This window comes from Kogia breviceps, chromosome 1, assembly GCF_026419965.1.
Source record: "Kogia breviceps isolate mKogBre1 chromosome 1, mKogBre1 haplotype 1, whole genome shotgun sequence".
Lineage (NCBI taxonomy): Eukaryota > Metazoa > Chordata > Mammalia > Artiodactyla > Physeteridae > Kogia > Kogia breviceps.
The window spans coordinates 112643477-112665181 of NC_081310.1; the positions used below are offsets into that span (position 1 = coordinate 112643477).

A 21705-nucleotide genomic window follows, 5' to 3' on the forward strand; every position below is an offset into this window, starting at 1 on the left:
TGATTCAAAATCTTCCAACAAACAAAAGCCCAGGACTAGATGCCTTCACAGGTGCATTCTATCAAACATTTAGAGAAGAGCTAACACCTATCCTTCTCAAACTCTTCCAAAATATAGCAGAGAGAGGGATACTGGCAAACTCATTCCATGAGGCCACCATCACCCTGATACGAAAACCAGACAAAGACGTCATAAAGAAAGAAAACTACAGGCCAATATCACTGATGAACATAGATGCAAAAATCCTCAACAAAATACTAGCAAACCGAATCCAACAGCACATTAAAAGGATCATACACCATGATCAAGTGGGGTTTATTCCAGGAATGGAAGGATTCTTCAATATATGTAAACCAGTCAACGTGATACACCATATCAACAAACTGAAGGAGAAAAACCATATGATCATCTCAATAGATGCAAAGAAAGCTTTTGACAAAATTCAACACCCATTTATGATAAAAACCTTGCAGAAAGTAGGCATAGAGGGAACTTTCCTCAACATAATAAAGGCCATATATGACAAACCCAGAGCTAACATCATCCTCAATGGTGAAAAACTGAAACCATTTCCACTAAGATCAGGAACAAGACAAGGTTGTCCACTCTCACCACTCTTATTCGACACAGTTTTGGAAGTTCTAGCCACAGCAATCAGAGAAGAAAAAGAAATAAAAGGAATACAAATCGGAAAAGAAGAAGTAAAGCTGTCATTCTTTGCAGATGACATGATACTATACATAGAGAATACTAAGGATGCTACCAGAAAACTACTAGAGCTAATCAATGAATCTGGTAAAGTAGCAGGATACAAAATTAATGCACAGAAATCTCGGCATTCTTATAAACTAATGAAAAATCTGAAAGAGAAATTAAGGAAACACTCCCATTTACCATTGCAACAAAAGAATAAAATATCTAGGAATAAACCTACCTAAGGAGACAAAAGACCTGTATGTAGAAAATTATAAGACACTGATGAAAGTAATTAAAGATGATACAAACAGATGGAGAGATATACCATGTTCTTGGATTGGAAATATCAACATTGTGAAAATGACTCTACTACCCAAAGCAATCTACAGATTCAATGCAATCCCTATCAAACTACCACTGGCATTTTTTTACAGAACTAGAACAAAAAAGTTCACAATTTGTATGGAAACACAAAAGACCCCGAATAGAGTAAGCAATCTTGAGAAAGAAAAATTGAGCTGGAGGAATCAGGTTCCCTGACCTCAGACTATACTACAAAGTTACAGTAATCAAGACAGTATGGTACTGGCATAAAAACAGAAATATAGATCAGTGGAACAGGATAGAAAGCCCAGAGATAAACCCACACACATATGGTCACCTTATCTTTGATAAAGGAGGTAAGAATATACAGTGGAGAAAAGACAGCCTCTTCAATAAATGGTGCTGGGAAAACTGGACAGGTACATATAAAAGCATGAAATTAGAACACTCCCTAACACCATACACAAAAATAAACTTGAAATGGATTAAAGACCTAAATGTAAGGCCAGACACTATCAAACTCTTAAAGGAAAACATAGGCAGAACACTCTATGACATAAATCACAGCAAGATCCTTTCTGACCCACCTCCTAGAGAAATGGAAATAAAACCAAAAATAAACAAATGTGACCTAATGAAACTTAAAAGCTTTTGCACTGCAAAGGATACCATAAACAAGACCAAAAGACAACCCTCAGAATGGGAGAAAATCGTTGCAAATGAAGCAACTGACAAAGGATTAATCTCCAAAATTTACAAGCAGCTCATGCAGCTCAATAACAAACAGGCAATCCAATCCAAAAATGGGCAGAAGACCTAAATAGACATTTCTCCAGAGAAGATATATAGATTGCCAACAAACACATGAAAGGATGCTCAACATCATTAATCGTTAGAGAAATGCAAATCAAAACTACAATGAGGGTGTCCCTGGTGGCACAGTGGTTGAGAGTCTGCCTGCCAATGCAGGGGACACGGGTTCGTGCCCCGGTCTGGGAAGATCCCACATGCCGTGGAGCGGCTGGGTGAGCCATGGCTGCTGAACCTGCGCATCTGGAGCCTGTGCTCTGCAACGGGAGAGGCCACAACAGTGAGAGGCCCGTGAACCGCAAAAAAAACCCCCAAAAAACCCCAAGAAACTACAATGAGATATCATCTGACAGCAGTCAGAATGGCCATCATAACAAAATCTAAAAACAATAAATTCTGGGGAGGGTGTGGAAAAAAGGGAGCACTTTTGCACTGTTCATGGGAATGTAAATTGATAACGCCACTATGGAGAAGAGTATGGAGGTTCCTTAAAAAACTACAAATAGAACTACCATACGACCCAGCAATCCCACTACTGGGCATATGCCCTGAGAAAACCATAATTCAAAAAGAGTCATGTACCACAATGTTCATTGCAGCTCTATTTACAATAGCCAGGACATGGAAGCAACCTTAGTGTCCATCGACAGATGAATGGATAAAGAAGATGTGGCACATATATACAATGGAATATTACTGAGCCATAAAAAGAAATGAAATTGAGTTATTTGTAGTGAGGTGGAGGGATCTAGAGTCTGTCATACAGAGTGAAGTAAGTCAGAAAGAGAAAGACAAATACTGTATGCTAACACATATATATGGTATCTAAGAAAATAAAAATGTCATGAAGAGCCTAGGGGTAGTATAGAAATAAAGACACAGACCTAATAGAGCATGGACTTGAGGATATGGGGGGGCAAGGGTAAGCTGTGATGAAGTGAGAGAGTGGCATGGACATATATACACTATCAAACGTAGGGTGGATAGCTAGTGGGAAGCAGCCACATGGCACAGGGAGATCAGCTAGGTGGTCTGTGACCACCTAGACGGGTGGGATAGGGAGGGTGGGAGGGAGAGGCAAGAGGGAGGAGATATGGGAACATATGTATATGTATAACTGATTCACTTTGTTGTAAAGCAGAAACTAACACAACATTGTAAAGCAATTATACTCCAATAAAGATGTTAAAAAATAAATTTCCATATTGCTAAAAAAAAAGAAATATGAAATAATTACAGATAAATATAACAAAAGGTGTGCATGTCCTCTACTCTGACAATGACAAAACATTGCTGAGAATTTAAAGACCTAAATAAATGGAGAGATATATCATGATCAGTAGTCAGAAGACTCAATATTTTTAAAATATGAAGCCCCCCATATTGATGTACAATTCAACACAATCCCAATCACAATGCCAGCAAGCTTCTAGTGGTGAAGTTGTCAAGATATTCTAAAATTCATATGAAATGCAAAGCACCTAAAATAGCCATAACATCTTTGGACAAAAAAAAAATGTGGAGAACTAACACTATCTGATTTTAAGACTTACTATTAGCTGCAATAATCAAAATAGCATCATATTGGTACAAATATGGAGAAAAAGATCAGAAAAACAGATGGTCCAGAAACAGACCTACACATATAGGAAAAAGCTTTTCTACAAATGTAAAGGCAATCCAGTGGAGAAATGTTTTTCAACAAATGGTGCTGGAACACACTAAATCCATATGCAAAACAATAATTATTATTACCATATACAAAAATGGATAATAAACTTAAATGTAAAACCTAAAACTACAAAGCTTCTAGAAGAAAACACAGGGAAATATCTTTGTTGCCTTGGGGAAGGCAAAGATTTCTTTGATACAGTGCTCATACCTTCTCAAAGGAACAAATTAAGAAATTGGACTATATCAAAAGTAAACACTTCTGCTCTACACATAACATAATTAAGATAATAAAAAGGCAAGCCACAGCCTAGGAGAAAATATATGGAAATAATATAATTTATCAAGGACTTCTATTCAAAATATATAAGGGACTCTCAAAATTCAATAATTAGAAACCAGACAACCCATTAAAAAATTTGACAAAAATATCTGAACAAGCACTACATCAGTGAAGTTATATGTATGGAAAATAATCACAGACAAAGATGTTCAGTATCAGTAGTCATTAGGGAAATGTAAATCAAAACCACAATGAGATACCACTATATACCTGTTAGAACAGACAAATTTAAGAAGACTGACCATATCCAACACTGGTGAGGATATACTGTACCTAGAAGCGTCATATACAGCTGGTGGAACTGTAACTTGATAAAGTCACTTAGAAAAACAGTTTGGTAGTCTCTCAAAAAATTAAACATATATCTACTTATGATCTCTTTTCAGTATTTACCTAAGAGAAATGAAAACGTGTCCATACAAAGACTTACACTTAAATGTTCATAGTGGCTTTTTTTTTCCTTTTGAGAAGGGAAATAAAATTTTATTCAATTAATTAGTAAAATCCAAGTTTTTTTATTGTATAAGCTCATGTTTTAGCTTTTAATGTTTTATATCTGCAGCTTTATGTGTGGAGAAGTTTATTTAAACTTCAACTCGTAATTATTTTCTGTATATTTCCCCATAATAATGTACATTTATGAATTTGACTTGCAGATGTCTATCTGTATAGTTTCTCTTTCAGAACAATATAAATGATATAATAACAACAACAACAATCACACATGTAGCATTTACTTTGTGCCAGGCATTATCTAAAGTGATTTACATATATTAACTAAATTAATCTTCACAATAAGTTGTGATATATATATATATATATATATATATATATATATATTAGCATTGGTGACATTTACATCTGAGGAACTGTGGGACAGAGAAGTTAAATAACTTGCTCAAATATATACAGCAGTTAGTAGTTGGTTTAAGATGGATTTCAACCCAGACAATTTTTTCCAAATCCCATACGCTTAAATCCTGTCATATTCTCAATACACATGAAGTAGATTATATTGATTTTCAAAATTTAAAAAGCAGGGATTGCCTCTTCTCACCACTACCCAAATATCCGATCCTGCTATTATATTATTGCCTTTTATCTGTTTTAGTTTGTTTCCCCTACTCAAATGTCCTCTGCATTTTTACATATAAAATCCCTACTAAACTAACAAGACCTAGACTGAATGATATGTTCTTTTTTTATTTTTTAACATCTTTATTGGAGTATAATTGCTTAACAATGTTGTGTTAGTTTCTGCTCTATAACAAAGTAAATCAGCTATATATATCCCCATATCCCCTCCCTCTTGTCTTTCCCTCCCACCCTCCCTATCCCACTTGCACTAGGTGGTCATGAAGCACCGAGCTGATCTCCCTGTGCTATGTGGCTGCTTCCCACTAGCTAGCTATTTTATATTTGGTAGTATATATAAGTCCATGCCACTCTCTCACTTCGTCCCAGCTTACCCTTCACCCTCCCCTTGTCCTCAAGTCCATTCTCTACGTCTGCACCTTTTATTCCTGTCCTGCCCCTAGGTTCTTCAGAACCTTTTTTTTTTTTTTTTAGGTTCTACATATATGTGTCAGCATATGGTATTTGTTTTTCTCTTTCTGACTTACTTCACTCTGTATGACAGACTCTAGGTCCATCCACCTCACTACAAATAACTCAATTTCATTTCTTTTTATGGCTCAGTAATATTCCATTGTATATATGTGCCACATCTTCTTTACCCATTCATCTGTCGATGGACACTTAGGTTGCTTCCATGTCCTGGCTATTGTACATAGTGCTCCAGTGAATATTGTGGTACAGGTCTCTCTTTTTTTTTTTTTTTTTGGCTGTACGCGGGCCTCTCATTGTTGTGGCCTGTCCCGTTGCAGAGCACAGGCTCCGGACGCACAGGCTCAGCGGCCATGGCTCACGGGCCCAGCCGCTCTGCGGCATGTGGGATCCTCCCGGACCGGGGCACGAACCCGTGTCCCCTGCATCGGCAGGCAGACTCTCAACCACTGTGCCACCAGGGAAGCCCTCAGGTCTCTTTTTGAATTACGGTTTTCTCAGGGTATATGCCCAGCAGTGGGATTGCTGGGTCATATGGTAGTTCTATTTGTAGTTTTTTAAGGAACCTTCATACTGTTCTCCATAGTGGCTGTATCAATTTACATTCCACCCAGCAGTGCAAGAGTGTTCCTTTTTCTCTACACCCTCTCCAGCATTTATTGTTTGTAGATTTTTTGATGATGGCCATTCTGACTGGTGTGAGGGGGTACCTCATTGTGATTTTGATTTGTATTTCTCTAATGATTAGTAATGCTGAGCATCCTTTCATGAGTTTGTTGGCAATCTGTATATCTTCTTTGGAGAAATGTCTGTTTAGGTCTTCTGCCCATTTTTGGATTGGGTTGTTTGTTTGTTTGTTTGTTTGTTTTTTGATATTGAGCTGCTTGTATATTTGGGAGATTAATCCTTTGTCAGTTGCTTCGCTTGCAAAACATTTCTCCCATTCTGAGGGTTGTCTTTTCATCTTGTTTATGGTTTCCTTTGCTGTGCAAAAGCTTTTAAGTTTCATTAGATCCCATTTGTTTTTGTTTTTATTTCCATTTCTCTAGGAGGTGGGTCAAAAAGGATCTTGCTGTGATTTATGTCACAGAGTGTTCTGCCTATGTTTTCCTCTAAGGGTTTTATACAGTATGGCCTTACATTTAGGTCTTTAATCCATTTTGAGTTTATTTTTGTGTATGGTGCTAGGGAGTGCTCTAATTTCACACTTTTACATGTAGCTGTCCAGTATTCCTAGCACCACTTATTGAAGAGGCTGTCTTTTCTCCACTGTATATTCTTGTCTCCTTTATCAAACATAAGGTGACCATATGTGTGTGGGTTTATCTCTGGGCTTTCTATCCTGTTCCACTGATCTATAATGCTGTTTTTGTGCCAGTACCATACTGTCTTGATTACTGTAGCTTTGTAGTAGAGTCTGAAGTTAGGTAGCCTAATTCCTCCAGCTCTGTTTTTCTTTCTCAAGATTGCTTTGGCTATTCAGGGTCTTTGGTGTTTCCACACAGAATGTGAAATTTTTTGTTTTAGTTCTGTGAAAAATGCCATTGGCGGTTTGAGAGGGATTGCACTGAATCTGTAGATTGCTTTGGGTAGTATAGTCATTTTCACAATGTTGATTCTTTCAATCCAAGAACATGGTATATCTCTCCACCTATTTGTATCATCTTTAATTTCTTTCATCAGTGTCTTATAGTTTTCTGCATATAGGTCTTTTGTCTCCTTAGGTAGGTTTATTCCCAGGTATTTTATTCTTTTTGTTGCAATGGTAAATGGGAGTGTTTCCTTAATTTCTCTTTCAGGTTTTTCATCATTAGTGTATGGGAATGCAAGAGATTTCTGTGCATTAATTTTGTATCCTGCTACTTTACCAGATTCATTGATTAGCTCTAGTAGTTTTCTGGTAGCATCTTTAGGATTCTCTATGTATAGTATCATGTCATCTGCAAACAGTGACAGCTTTACTTCTTCTTTTCTGGTTTGTATTCCTTTTATTTCTTTTTCTTCTCTGAATGCTGTGGCTAAAACTTCCAAAAGTATGTTGAATAATAGTGGTGAGAGTGGGCAATCTTGTCTTGTTCCTGATCCTAGTGGAAACAGTTTCAGTTTTTCACCACTGAGAATGATGTTGGCTGTGGGTTTGTCATATATGGCCTTTACTATGTTGAGGTAAGGTCTCTCTATGCCTACTTTCTGCAGGGTTTTTTAAAATCATAAATGGGCTTGAATTTTGTCAAAAGCTTTTTCTGCATCTATTGAGATGATCATATGGTGTTTTGTTGTTGTTGTTGTTGTTTTTGTGGTATGCGGGCCTCTCACTGTTGTGGCCTCTCCCGTTGAGGAGCACAGGCTCCGGACGTGCAGGCTCAGTGGCCATGGCTCATGGGCCCAGCTGCTCTGTGGCATGTGGGATCTTCCCGGACCAGGGCACAAATGCGTGTCCTCTGCATCAGCAGGCGGATTCTCAACCACTGCGCCACCCAGGAAGCCCCAATAATATGATTTTTATTCTTCAGTTTGTTAATATGGTGTATCACATTGATTGATTTACACATATTGAAGAATCCTTGCATTCTTTGGCTAAACCCCACTTGATCATGGTGTATGATCCTTTAATGTGCTGTTGGATTCTGTTTGATAGTATTTTGTTGAGGATTTTGGCATCTATGTTCATCAGTGATATTGGCCTGTAGTTTTTTTGTGTGACATCTTTGTCTGGTTTTGGTATCAGGGTGATGGTGGCCTCATAGAATGAGTGTGGGAGTGCTCCTTCCTCTGTTATATTTTGGAAGAGCTTGAGAAGGATAGGTGTGAGTGCTTTTCTAAATGTTTGATAGAATTCGCCTGTGAAACCATCTGGTCCTGGGCTTTTGTTTGTTGGAAGATTTTTAATCATAGTTTCAATTTCAGTGCTTGTGATTGGTCTGTTTATATTTTCTCTTTCTTCCTGGTTCAGTCTCAGAAGGTTGTGCTTTTCTAAGAATTTGTCCATTTCTTCCAGGTTGTCCATTTTATTGGCATAGAGTTGCTTGTAGTAATCTCTCATGATCCTTTGTATTTCTGCAGCATCAGTTGTTACTTTTCCTTTTTCATAATTCTGTTGATTTGCGTCTTCTCCCTTTTTATCTTGATGAGTCTGGCTAATGGTTTATCAATTTTGTTTATCTTCTCAAAGAACCAGCTTTTAGTTTTATTGATCTTTGCCATTGTTTCCTTCATTTCTTTTTCATTTATTTCTGATCTGATCTTTATGATTTCTTTCCTTCTGCTAACTTTGGTGCTTTTTTGTTCTTCTTTCTCTACTTGCTTTAGGCGTAAGTTTAAATTGTTTATTTGAGATTTTTCTTGTTTCTTGAGGTAGGACTCTATTGCTATAAACTTCCCTGTTAGAAATGCTTTTGCTGCATCCCATAGGTTTTGGGTCATCGTGTATTTATTGTCATTTGTTTCTAGGTATTTTTTGATTTCCTCTTTGATTTCTTCAGTGACCTCTTGGTTATTTAGTAACGTATTGTTTAGCCTCCACGTGTTTGAGTTTTTTACACATTTCTTTCCTGTAACTGATATCTAGTCTCATAGCATTGTGGTTTGAAAAGATACTTGATACGATTTCAATTTTCTTAAATTTACCAAGGCTAGATTGTGACCCAAGATATGATCTATCTTGGAGAATGTTCCATGAGCACTTGAGAAATATGTGTATTCTGTTGTTTTGGGATGGAATGTCCTCTAAGTATCAGTTAAGTCCATGTTGTTTAATGTATCATTTAAAGCTTGTGTTTCCTTATTTATTTTCATTTTGGATGATCTGTCCATTGGTGAAAGTGGAGTGTTAAAGTCCCCTACTATGATTGTGTTACTGTCGATTTCCCCTTTTATGGCTGTTAGTATTTGCCTTATGTATTGAGGTGCTTGTATGTTGGGTGCATAAATATTTACAGTTGTTATATCTTCTTCTTGGATCGATCCCTTGATCATTTTGTAGTGTCCTTCTTTGTCTCTTGTAATAGTCTTTATTTTAAAGTCTATTTTGTCTGATATGAGAATTGCTGCTCCAGCTTTCTTCTGATTTCCATTTGCATGGAATATCTTTTTCCATCCCCTCACTTTCAGTCTGTATGTGTCCCTAGGTCTGAAGTGGGTCTGTTGTAGACAGCATATATACGGGTCTTGTTTTTTTTATCCATTCAGCCAGTCTGTGTCTTTTGTTTGGAGCATTTAATCCATTTACATTTAAGGTATTTATCGACATGTATGTTCCTATTACCATTTTCTTAATTGTTTTGGGTTTGTTTTCTTAGGTCTTTTCTTCTCTTGTGTTTCCTGCCTAGAGAAGTTCCTTTAGTGTTTGTTGTAAAGCTGGTTTGGTGGTGCTGAATTCTCTTAGCTTTTGCTTGTCTGTAAAGTTTTTAATTTCTCTGTCGAATCTGAATGTGACCCTTGCTGGGTAATGTTTGTTGTAGGTTTTTCCCTTTCACCTGTTTAAATATGTCCTGTCACTCCCTTCTGGCTTGCAGAGTTTGTGCTGAAAGATCAGCTGTTAAACTTATGGGGATTCCCTTGTATGTTATTTTTCCCTTGCTGCTTTTAATATTTTTTCTTTGTATTTAGTTTTTGATAGTTTGATTAATGTGTCTTGGTGTGTTTCTCTTTGGATTTATCCTGTATGGAACCCTCTGTGCTTCCTGGACTTGATTGACTATTTCCTTTCCCATATTAGGGAAGTTTTCAACTATAATCTCTTTAAATATTTTCTCAGTCCCTTTCTTTTTCTCTTCTTCTTCTGGGACCCCTATAATTCAAATGTTTGTGCATTTAATATTGTCCCAGAGGTCTCTGAGCCTGTCCTTAATTCTTTTCATTCTTTTTTGTTTATTCTGCTCTGCAGTAGTTATTTCCACTATTTCATCTTCCAGGTCACTTATCCATTGTTCTGCCTCAGTTCTTCTGCTAATGATCCCTTCTAGAGAATTTTAAATTTCATTTATTATGTTGTTCATCATTGTTTGTTTGCTCTATATATCTTCTAGGTCCTTGTTAAACGTTTCTTGTATGTTCTCCATTCTGTTTCCAAGATTTTGGATCATCTTTACTATCAGTACTGTGAATTCTTTTTCAGGTAGATTGCCTGTTTCCTCTTCATTTGTTTGGTCTGGTGGGTTTTTACCTTGCTCCTTCATTTCCTGCGTATTTCTCTGTCTTTTCATTTTGCTTAACTTACTGTGTTTGGGGTCTCCTTTTCACAGGCTGCCGGTTTGTAGTTCCTGTTGTTTTTGGTGTTTGCCCACAGTGGGTAAGGTAGCTTCAGTGGGTTGTGTAGGCTTCCTGGTGGAAGGGACTGGTGCCTGTGTTCTGGTGGATGAGGCTTGATGTTGTCTTTCTGGTGTGCAGGACCACGTCCAGTGATGTGTTTTGGGGTGTCTGTGAACTTATTATGATTTTAGGCAGCCTCTCTATTAATGCGTGGAGTTGTGTTCCTGTCTTGCTAGTTGTTTGGCATGGGGTGTCCAGCACTGGTGTTTGCTAGTCATTGAGTGGAGCTCGGTCTTAGCGTTGAGAAAGAGATCTCTGGGAGAGCTCTCGCTGATTTATGTTATGTGAAGCCAGGAAGTTTCTGGTGGACCAATGTCCTGAACTCAGCTCTCCCACCTCAGGGGCTCAGGCCTGACACCTGGCCGCAGCACCAAGTTTCTGTCAGTCACATTGCTCAGAAGTTAACAGAGAGGAAAAAAAAAAGAAATAAAAATATAATAAAATAAAAAAAAATATTATTAAATGAAAAAAATTTTTAAGTAATAAAAAAAAAGAGAGCAACCAAACCAATAAACAAATTCTTAAATGAGAACAGGAGCTAAAAATTATACTCAGATAAACATAAAAATCAGAAACTAGTCAGTCGCATACAGCAAGCCCCAAGTCTACAGCTCCTCCCAAAGTCCACCACCTCAATTTTGGGATGATTCATTGTCTATTCAGGTATTACACAGATGCAGGGTACATCAAGTTGATTGTGGAGATTTAATCTGCTGCTCCTGAGGCTGCTGGGAGTAATTTCCTTTTCTCTTCTTTGTTCACACAGCTACTGGGGTTCAGCTTTGGTTTTAGCCCCACCTCTGTGTGTAGGTCGTCCTCTGGTGTTTTTTCTTCACCCAGACAGGAGGGGTTTAAGGAGTGGCTGATTAGGGAGCTCTGGGTCACTCAGGCTGGAGGGAGGAGTACAGAATGTGGGGTGAGCCTGCAGCAGCAGAGGGCAGCATGATGTTGCAACAGCCTGAGACATGGCGTGTGGCGTGTGTTCTCCCGGGGAAGTTGTCCCTGGATCACGAGACCCTGGCAGTGGCGGGCTGCACAGGCTCCCGGGAGGGGAGGTGTGGATAGTGACCTGTGCTTTTACACAGGCTTCTTGGTGGCTGCAGCAGCAGCCTTAGCTTCTCATGCCCATCTCTGGGGTCCGTGCTGATAGCCACGGCTCACGCACATCTCTGGAGTTCATTTAGGCGGTACTCTGAATCCCCTCTCCTGGTGTACCCCAAAACAATGGTCTCTTGCCTCTTAGGCAGTTCCAGACTTTTTCCCGGACTCCCTCCCAGCTCGCTGTGGTACATTAGCTCCCGTCAGGCTGTGTTTGTGCAGCCAACCCCAGTACTCTCCCTGGGATCTGACCTCCAAAGCCTGAGCCTCAGCTCCCAGCCCCTGCCCGCCCTGGTGGGTGAGCAGACAAGCGTCTTGGGCTGGTTAGTGCTGGTCGGCACCGATCCTCTGTGAGGGAATCTCTCTGCTTTGCCCTCTGCACCCCTGTTGCTGCGCTCTCCTCCATGGCTCCGAAGCTTCAACCCCCGCCCCGCCACCCCCTGTCTCCACCAGTGAAGGGGCTTCCTAGTGTGTGGAAACTTTTACTCCTTCACAGCTCCCTCCCCGAGGTGCACGTCCCGTCCCTATTTTTTCTTTTTCCTTTTGCCTTACCCAGGTACGTGTGGAGTTTCTTGCCTTTTGGGAAGTCTGAGGTCTCCTGCCAGAGTTCATTAGGTGTTCTGTAGGAGTTGTTCCACATGTAGATGTATTTTTGATGTATTTGTGGGGAGGAAGGTGATCTCCACGTCTTACTCCTCTGCCATCTTGAAGGTCCTCCCCATAGCAGGTTATTTGTTACAGCCCCAAACAGTAATAACCTGAAATCCCCTCAATAGGCTACTGGATAAACTGTGCTAAACCCATACCTGGAATAATAATCAGCAATAAAAAGAAAGAACTTATTTCACTTAGCATTATGTCGCCCAAGTTCTTCCATGTTTTTGCAAATGGGAGGATTTCCTTCTTTTCAAAGTCTGAATAGTATTCCATTATGTTATATACCACATTTTCTTAATTTACTCATTCATCCATTGATGGATATTTAGGTTGCTTCCAAGTCTTTCCTGTACTTATATGAGGAATCTAAAATAGTCAAACTCATAGAAGCAGAGAGTAGAACAGGGGTGGCCCAAAGAATGGGGGAAGGAGGAAATGGGGATGGAGTAGTCAAGGGTACAAGTGTCAGTTATGCAAGACGGATAACTCCTAGAGCTCTCCTGTACAGCACAGAGTTTATAGTTAGTACTATTGTACTATATACTTAAAAATTTCCTAATAGGGTAGATCTTAATGTTGAATGTTGTTAATCACAATATATAAAATAAAAAATAAAGAGGACAGGAGGAAACTTTTAGAAGTGATGGGTATGTTTATGGCATAAATTGTGGAGATAGTTTCTCCATACTCATCAAGCTGTATGCATTAAGTATGTACAGCTTTTTGTATGTTAATCATACCTCAATAAAGCAGTTTAAAAAAAACGATAGAACTATTGTTACACAAAGTAACATGTTTTAATCTCAAGATAGTTATGTTAAGTGGAAGAAGCCATACGAAAAAGAATACATACTATATGATGTACTATATAAAATTCTGAAAAATGCAAATTCATAGTGTGAAAGCAGAAGCACAGTTGGCTGGGGGTTGGGGAAGGGCAAGAAGCAGAGGCAGGAGGGAGATTACAAAGGGGCGCACAAAAACTCTGGGGGCTGATTTTATCATCTTGACTAACAATGCTTTCACTTATATATACATTTGACAAAACTTATCAAATTCAACTGTACTTTAAGTATGTGTACTTGATTATATATCTCAAAGTTGTTGTTATTTTTTTTTTAAGTGGCTTTAGTAATCCAAGTAGGAGTAGTTTCTGCAGGAGACTGCATTACGAATAGGACATAAGGAGGCAGAGACTGAATACAGACTACTCTCTCAAGAAGTTCAGCTACGGGAATGGGAGAGGGAGAGGATGAGAGGGAGTGAGGGAGCAGGAGACTGACATAACCAGACAACATGTTGAGTTGTATGTGTTTTAAGATAGGATGAGCTTGAGCATATTTATAAACTATAGAAAAGGAGCCAGTGGAGAGAATGAAACTGAAAATGTAGGGGTCAAGAGCCAACTGATGAAATGTGGGATGGAAAACTCCAAGCAAAAGGTAAGCCTTGAATAAGAGGACTCTTATGCGTACACAAGGTGTGTCTTGTGGTTGGGCTGGGAGATGCAGGAGCGGATGGAAGAATTAGTAGAATGGAAGTCTGTCATTCTCTCTCTTCCTTTTTTGGGAAGAATGAGGTATGAAAAGAGTAGGATACTTAAGAAGGATGGTGGAGCTCTAGAAAAGCCACTGGCTACAGAAACTGAAATGTGGTTGGAGCTAAATGTCCAACTTAGGGGCATTCTTCTATAACAAGATGGCAGACAATAAGATAGTTTTGTACGAACAAAATAGCTATCATTTACACATGTGCTCAATGGATTATTATCTAACAGTCCTTTTCTGGTCTCTTCACCCCTAGAAAATTTCACTCATGTGCTAAGCTTTCTGTTGATCCCACCCTTTTCTTCCTCAAAACACAACACTTTTAACACTCTTTCTTTAAGACGTTGGGAAGTATTTCTAACATATACATGAAAATACAGAATAAATTAATGAACAGCAATGTTCTACCATCAAGCTGTATCAAATCTTAACACTATACCATATTTACCTCAGTTAACAAAACCCTTGAACCAAAGCAGGCTAACTGGATAAGAGAGATTTCATCACCAGCAAACATCAACATACTCACTTACTTTTCACATTTTATTTATTTCATAAATAATGCCCGTGGCACCTCTAATAGCTTTAAGTATTACTTCGGGTAGGCACAAATGAAATATGGCCAGAAATGACTACTGGCAAGCTAGTAAGGTAGTTCCTCTGAAGTGAAGTGCTAATATGTGAAAGCCATGTGAATTAGATGATACCCAAGTTCCTACGTTTGGAAAAAATGCTCTGTCAAAGTATGAATTCTTAATATAAATGGTAATTCTGATTCATAGCACAGCTACTGGTTTTTTTAGTGTTCTAACACTCATTGCCACTTTAGCGTTGGTTAATTTGAGGGTGGTTAATAAAAAATATTTTTCCTCACATCATGTAAAATTTCTGAAGCTGAAAGCATACAATCAGTTTCTAAAGATAAGAGCTTTATTCTCCAAGTGGTAATAAATCATCCGTTAAATCTAAAAAAACTGTAAAGTGGATAGTACCTGCCAAAACAGACTGTGTGCATCTCCTCTCAGAAGTTCAACTGTATCCCCTGCCTGGATGTGTAACGGGGGTCCTTCATGAAGAGCGGGGGCTGGCGTTCCAGTGTAGTTCCTAATGGCCTGCATCTTTGGTAAACCTGAAAATAAGCAATACAACTCTCAGAACTGAGGAAATGATAAAGTGTGAAGTCCAAATGCACTTCAAAATAACCCAAAGCTATTGTTAACATTAAAGAGTTTTAAGAGCACCAAGTCCAAGGAAACATTTGAGGTAACCACAATGGAATGCTTTTCAACTTTCTCAGTATTGGAGATGGTTATGGAATAAGACACACATTTATCCCCTGATTCCTTACATTCTTTTCCTCTCCCTCACCATCAATCTCTTTTTAGTTGAAAAAATATTTCTTTCAGCTGATGCCTGCTTCATAAAAAACACATCACGTACAGTTTAATGGAAAAGAATCAATTTTTTCATCCTCTCTATCCTTTCTGCCTATTATTTTCCTCTTGGGCATTGGCTGATTTCATCACTAAGGAGGCTCACCCTTTCTGTGTATGTATCACATTGCCCAGTATAAGGCTCATATCTTAAGGTTATCTTTGTAATTCAAAAGCAAAAAGGTGATGGATGTGCCACTGCAATACTTAAGACATTTATATGGAGAAATTCTTTAGGCTCAAATTTAGGCCTGCAAAAGGGACCCAATAATGGGAACATGTCTAAGCCAATAGCATCAACAAGACTTGAAATACAGATCCAGGCCTTTTTGTTGTATTTATTCGAATGGGCAAATGAATGCCTCAGTTCAGTATTTCATTTTTGCGAACGGCAGCTCCCACTGCACCCAGGCCTGGCTGCATCGGCGCTGCTCACAAATGGATCACCTCAGTCACCTTTTCATCTGGAGGTGAAAAACTGCTCCTGCCTATGAGACAGATCGCTCATAAACATGGCATCTGTTACACACTGAGGCACTTAAGTCATCGCTTATTACACTTCAAGACTTTTTATTCTAATGATTGAACACAGTGAAGCTATAATTGGCTGGAAATGTTGCACTAAATAGAGGATGAATGACAGTCATTCAGTTCTAGGTGTCCAGGTTACCTCGAAAGGACCTCGATATCTAAATGAAATGCTCCAGCAAACAGTTTAATAAAGTCCTCAAAATCTGTTTTTCAATAACCATGCCAGGAGGGGAGAAAACAAGTGTGGCTAGAAACTAAACAGAACTGAAAAGTTTTAGTCAACACTTTTTCATCAGCCCAGTCAATCTGAAGGCAGAAGGGCTGAAAAGCAACGTGCCCTTCACCCCAGTTTAATGGCTGTTAACTGCCAAGACATGTTATGAGCTGCCACATCTCCCCTTTCTTCAGTTCTTGTGCCACAGAACCCCAGAGGGATGACTTTGATCCCGTATCTCTCGTGGAGTATTTCCCCACCAGATGGTATAAGGTGGCGGCACCCTTACCCAAACAGCAGACTTTATTGTCTTTTCCAAAACAACACTCGAAGAGAATTCTTCTCAGACAAGTGTTTATCAGACTCAGTCTTAACACACTATAAATTCTTGGAGCATAGAGCTTAGTTTACAGTTTTTATTAAGATACTGTTGTTAATATAAAATGGAACCTAAATATCCCATTCACACCAGAATGGATTTAGAAGTTCAGTATATGGAAGAGGATGCCGTCTAAAGCAGAATTTTTTCAAAGGATCATGGTTTGCATAATAGTTACCCAGGTTGAGGGGCCAGAATTGCAGTTAGCCTCAGTTTTCCTGAGCACTGCTACAGCAAAGAAGGCATTTTGTTCAGAAGGATCCCTTGATGATTTTGTCTTTAGGTCAATTTTTAGATAAAGGCTGAAGGCAAGAAAGAAGAGTTTTTAAACCTGAAGGAGCTGATGTGACCTTAAATACTGGGACGAGGTGAGTAGTGGGAAGAGCCATGGCCTTCACTGCAATTGTCTCTGTAGACAAGGCCCACAGGGACAAAAAGAAGCAGTGCCATGTGACAAATGGTGGAAACAGTAGTTCTCTTATTGCTGATATGTCCAAGTTATTCTCAAGAAGAAATGATTGAAAATGCATAGAGTATTTAAGAAGAAAAATTAAGTTTGATGACATTTCACCAGCCAAATATAGATCAGGGATTAAAATACAGAATGCCCGGTCTACATACAAAGGCTGTGAAGTGTCAGGTACAGAACAATGCTGCCTCATTTATCTTTTTTACTGGACTAGAATGCCCATAACACATGACCTACTAAAATCATGATATTTAAAACTGAAAGTAGTACATATATTAATATACTTTGGTCAAGAAATGAGACCCACGTACTAGTCTTACGATTTACTTTGGACTAAGCAACCTTCAGAATGATGGACTTGGTTTTCATAGTCTTATTTATTCCTGATTTTTTTCATTGACTCTATCTTTTCTGCTATTACTTTCTTCTTGGTTATGAGCTTCTTTTGGAAAGTTGGTTGAGTAGCACACTAGCATAGTGTGTGTTGCTGATCTCATTCCTAAAACAAAAATTGTGTGACCCTTGCCAAGAACTATGGTTGAGCCCAGGTAATAGTCAAAAGGACATTGCTACTGGCCTGAATTCAGCCATACGTGATTTGCAAAATACAATGTTTATTTGACTCATATGCTTTTTTGTGGGATGAGTTATGGACTTATAATATAATGGAATTTATATCTTTTAGTCATTTGTTAGGACCATCTTTGGCTATTTATTTCTGATTGGTCAGCACGTCTCATTTCAGGATGACCTGTCAGGGCTACAGGGCTATCTATGGAGATGGAAAGATAAAAGGAATGAAACAAGGACACAGGGACAGGATGAATTCTGACACTCTGCCCCTTGCTTCTGACACCTGCATATAGAAGTTCTACAGTACTGATGGGATGAATGGTTGCTTTCTAAAAGGCCCCTTTGTATTCCTTCCTTTTATTAAAAAAAAAGACACGGTGACATTGCTAAGAATATGAACATAATCACATTAACTGAGAGATAAAAATGCAATTAAAATAAGAAGAGAGGGAGTGGGTTAAACTTCATGTCAGCACTCAGCCATCAGTATAATTGTTGACACAATCTACTGCCACAGCAGGCATTGACACCTCGTAAATGAGATCAAGAAGGGAGAAGAAATTAGATTTACAGATGTTCATATTTCAAATAGCCATTTAGTGTTGATTTAATGTAGGTTTTCTTCTCCCCTTATAAAATATCTGACAGGTTTTAACCTCTGTTTTAAAATGTCCAGGACAGAACATTCACTGCATGTTCCTATGACAACTCAGTCATTGTTGCATATAGTTTATTAACAAGCTCTATCTGAAACTTACTCAAAACTCTAACTTCTCTCCATTGACCTGCCTCCTTCCGTCTGGAATTATGCTGAAGAAAGCAATTCTCTTTTTTATAGAGCCTTTCAAAATTTGTTCAGGCTTAAAATTCCTAGTTCCTCTTTTAAAAAAAATCTTATTTTCCTTTGGTTATCCATACTTCAAGGGATTCTGAGATGCAAAACGTATAAAACTACAAAAGCAAAACTGTAGTTTCCCTCATTGATACTGAGCAATCAGAAATAAATAGCTAAAAGTTATTCTAAAAACTGATTAAAACATGTAAATTCCATTATATTATAAACTCATAACTCATCCCAGAAAGCTGCTTTTTTCTTCTTGGTTAAACATGGACCCAATAGTTGTTTAGTTTCTTTCTGCTCCAGAACTGAATTTATAATGGATATATTGGTATAATTACAAGGCTGCTCTTGAAAATCTGAAAAGTTATACTGCAACTACCTTCAGATATTAAATGAAAAATAATCATATGCAATGCCAACATGTACAGGTAAGCAACTGTGGAAGTTCCCAAAACTTTATATAATCAATAATCCTTATCTAAGGGAATATAGTTAAAATGGCTGAGACAAAATTAGATCTTCTGCCAAATGTTTAGTCATTTCAGCTTGTTTTATTCCCTTCAACAAATGCTCTGATGTACAGCCAACTATATCCTTAATGCATAACTTGTGGACAATTGTGCCCTTTAACTTTTGTTCACACTAGCAATTATGCTGAGTCTTGGCATCAGACAAGGTCCCCAAGTCATCCTTATGCACGAAGCATGAACAAACAGAGGATCAACAATATTAAAATGACGGTTATACTCCAGTAATTGTCATGGGGTTCTCGTTAAATAAAACTGGAGCCAATGTAATTATGTGGAGCGCTAGAGTTTTCTAAAACAATACAGAAGTGTTTTTAAAAAGGGGATCTGAAGCAAGATTTCCTTTCAACTCTGAATTCAATACCACTAAGAGTGGTATATGCCAAGAAATGATTTAAAATGTACTTTTTAAAACAGAGTTAATTGTAGGTAGAGTTCTATTGGAAAGTTGCTAGATATAAACTATTTCACTGGTAATTTTCACATAAACCCTCAATGAACTTAGCCTACTGTACCTGTATCAGCCACTGTGGCTTCTGAGAAGAGTGACTGTCACAATAGAGATTAGTATCTATTCACGAGGCTGATATCACTGCCATAATGCAATGGGTTTCCCCGGGGCAATAACTTAGAGCAGAGTGCTGTGTACTAGATAAATGAGCTGTCAGTAATGGTACTGGCCTTTCACCTCTGAGGCCTAATTTAAAATCTAAACACAGCCAAGTTAAAAAATAATTAGTTTTGCAAGATGTCAGAGGATGGTTAGTGGTTAGTTTACCCTGGGAAACTGATCACAAGCATAACATATTCATTCATTCCTTAAATGTCTGAAGCACTCCCTAAGTGCTGGGCATGGTGGTCTGAGAACAGAGCAAGGCCAGCCTTCCTGCCCTCAAAGAGCCTATAGTGCACTGAGTAGACAGGTGAACTAAAGATAGTAATACAATTGGGCATAGGCTCTTGTACAGGGGGATCTTTTTCCAAATACACCTATTAATAAAAATTTCAGGGAATTGTTTTGGTACCTCTTCAGTAGGACCCTGAAATAATGTATTTTATCTTTTCTGTAAGTCTCCTAGGTGTGGTTTCCAAACACTAGACAGGTGTGGGCATCACATTCTCATGGGGACATAAGCAGGCCCCATGACCAACATCCACCACTTCCAAACTTGCATTTGAGAAAACTGTGCTGCCTTGCATCTTGCTAACTAGATCCTCTTTAACGTCTCAGCTCTTCCTGACACAAGTTTACAATCTAACCAGCAGGTCTGATGATCAGGCTGAGTCGACTGAACTGCTGGCAAGTGAGGCGGACTGGGATGCTGGGCTTCCCCTGCCCATATCACATCTTCCAGGGCTCTTCCCAGCGAAGCCGCGCACCTTCATTCACTTACTGATCTTCATGGAGGAGCACGTGGAGCCTTATAATGGAACCCATCTGTTACAACAGAAGCAGACAAGTTGGTGGAAAACAAATGGGTCTAAAGAACTAATTGTTCACAAAGGGAACACTCAATGATTTTGAAGATTTTCACCCAGAGGATCCTACTTTACTTTCATAAACAATGATGAGTCAAGTGAAGGAAACAGCACTGTCACTGCTCACGTAAAAACAAGCATCAGGGCTTCCCTGGTGGCGCAGTGGTTGAGAGTCCGCTTGCTGATGCAGGGGACACGGGTTTGTGCCCCGGTCCGGGAGGATCCCACATGCCGCAGAGCGGCTGGGTCCGTGAGCCATGGCCGCTGAGCCTGTGCGTCCAGAGCCTGTGCTCCGCAACGGGAGAGGCCACAGCAGTGAGAGCCCCGCGTACCACAAAAAAAAAAAAAAAAAAAAAAAGACAAAAAAATCAAGCATCAGACAGGGTACAAGGTTGTGGCAGAGAGAGGTCTCCTGATATCAACTGATACGTGTTTGGGGATCATCTGAATCCCTGCTGGGTATGCAGTGTTATCCTGAAGAGCAGGAAAAGAGGAGGAAGAACTCTCCTTCAAGTGGGGAAAGATTGAGAGCTCCCCAAGATTTACTAAATTCTAGGAGGAGAATAATAACTCCCACTGGTGTATTCTAAAGACAGAGGCTTGAGCTCCTCAACTTCAAAAAAAAAAATATTCTTGAAAAGCTATGGAACTCTCAGTGACTGACACGTTCCCATGCAGCTCTGTGGATCTGTGAACAAGTGGCCACATGAAGTTCTTTCTATAGTAAGTTACTATCATTTAAACCATATCATTCTGCTATTCTGACTACACCTGAGTGGATCAGGGATGGTGATTAATCCCAAGGTTGCAATGAATAGGCTGACCATGTGAGACACGAGGGGCTGAAAAGGAGCATTGAAGGGAGGCTGCCCAAAGGGGCGGCCCTCAGTGGAGGATGAGAAACAAGACAGTCCAATTTGCTCTCACAACATGAAAGCAGCAAGCCGATACAGGTCAACAGGGAACAATGGTTTCTGACTTTAGAGAAGAAGAGATGACTGGGATTACTAGTTTCCAGAACTGTTGGTCCTGAGAGATTCTTATATAGCCTGCTGTACCTTCCCCCTTCATGGAAAGTACTGAGATATGGAGTGACTATTGAGAAGATTTCCTGGGCTGTTTTCTTACCCTCTGAGCAGAAACCTGCATCTCCCAAACAACTCAGCATGTTTCTTTCTTGTAACCAAAATAAACCTTTAATAATCCAGTCTTAAAGGCTATCTAAGGAATAAGATAA

At 39.0% G+C, this 21705-nt stretch overlaps 1 protein-coding gene across 2 annotated transcripts in view; it reads right to left on the bottom strand.

The window, feature by feature from the left end:
* VAV3 (vav guanine nucleotide exchange factor 3) overlaps positions 1-21705 on the bottom strand; it is a 412985-nt gene that overhangs the window by 73980 nt on the left and 317300 nt on the right. For both annotated transcript variants that reach the window (XM_067041064.1, XM_067041068.1), the window contains one exon: positions 15015-15151. In XM_067041064.1, coding sequence (XP_066897165.1) covers positions 15015-15151 — 137 coding nt within the window. The remainder of the gene's footprint in view (positions 1-15014; positions 15152-21705) is intronic.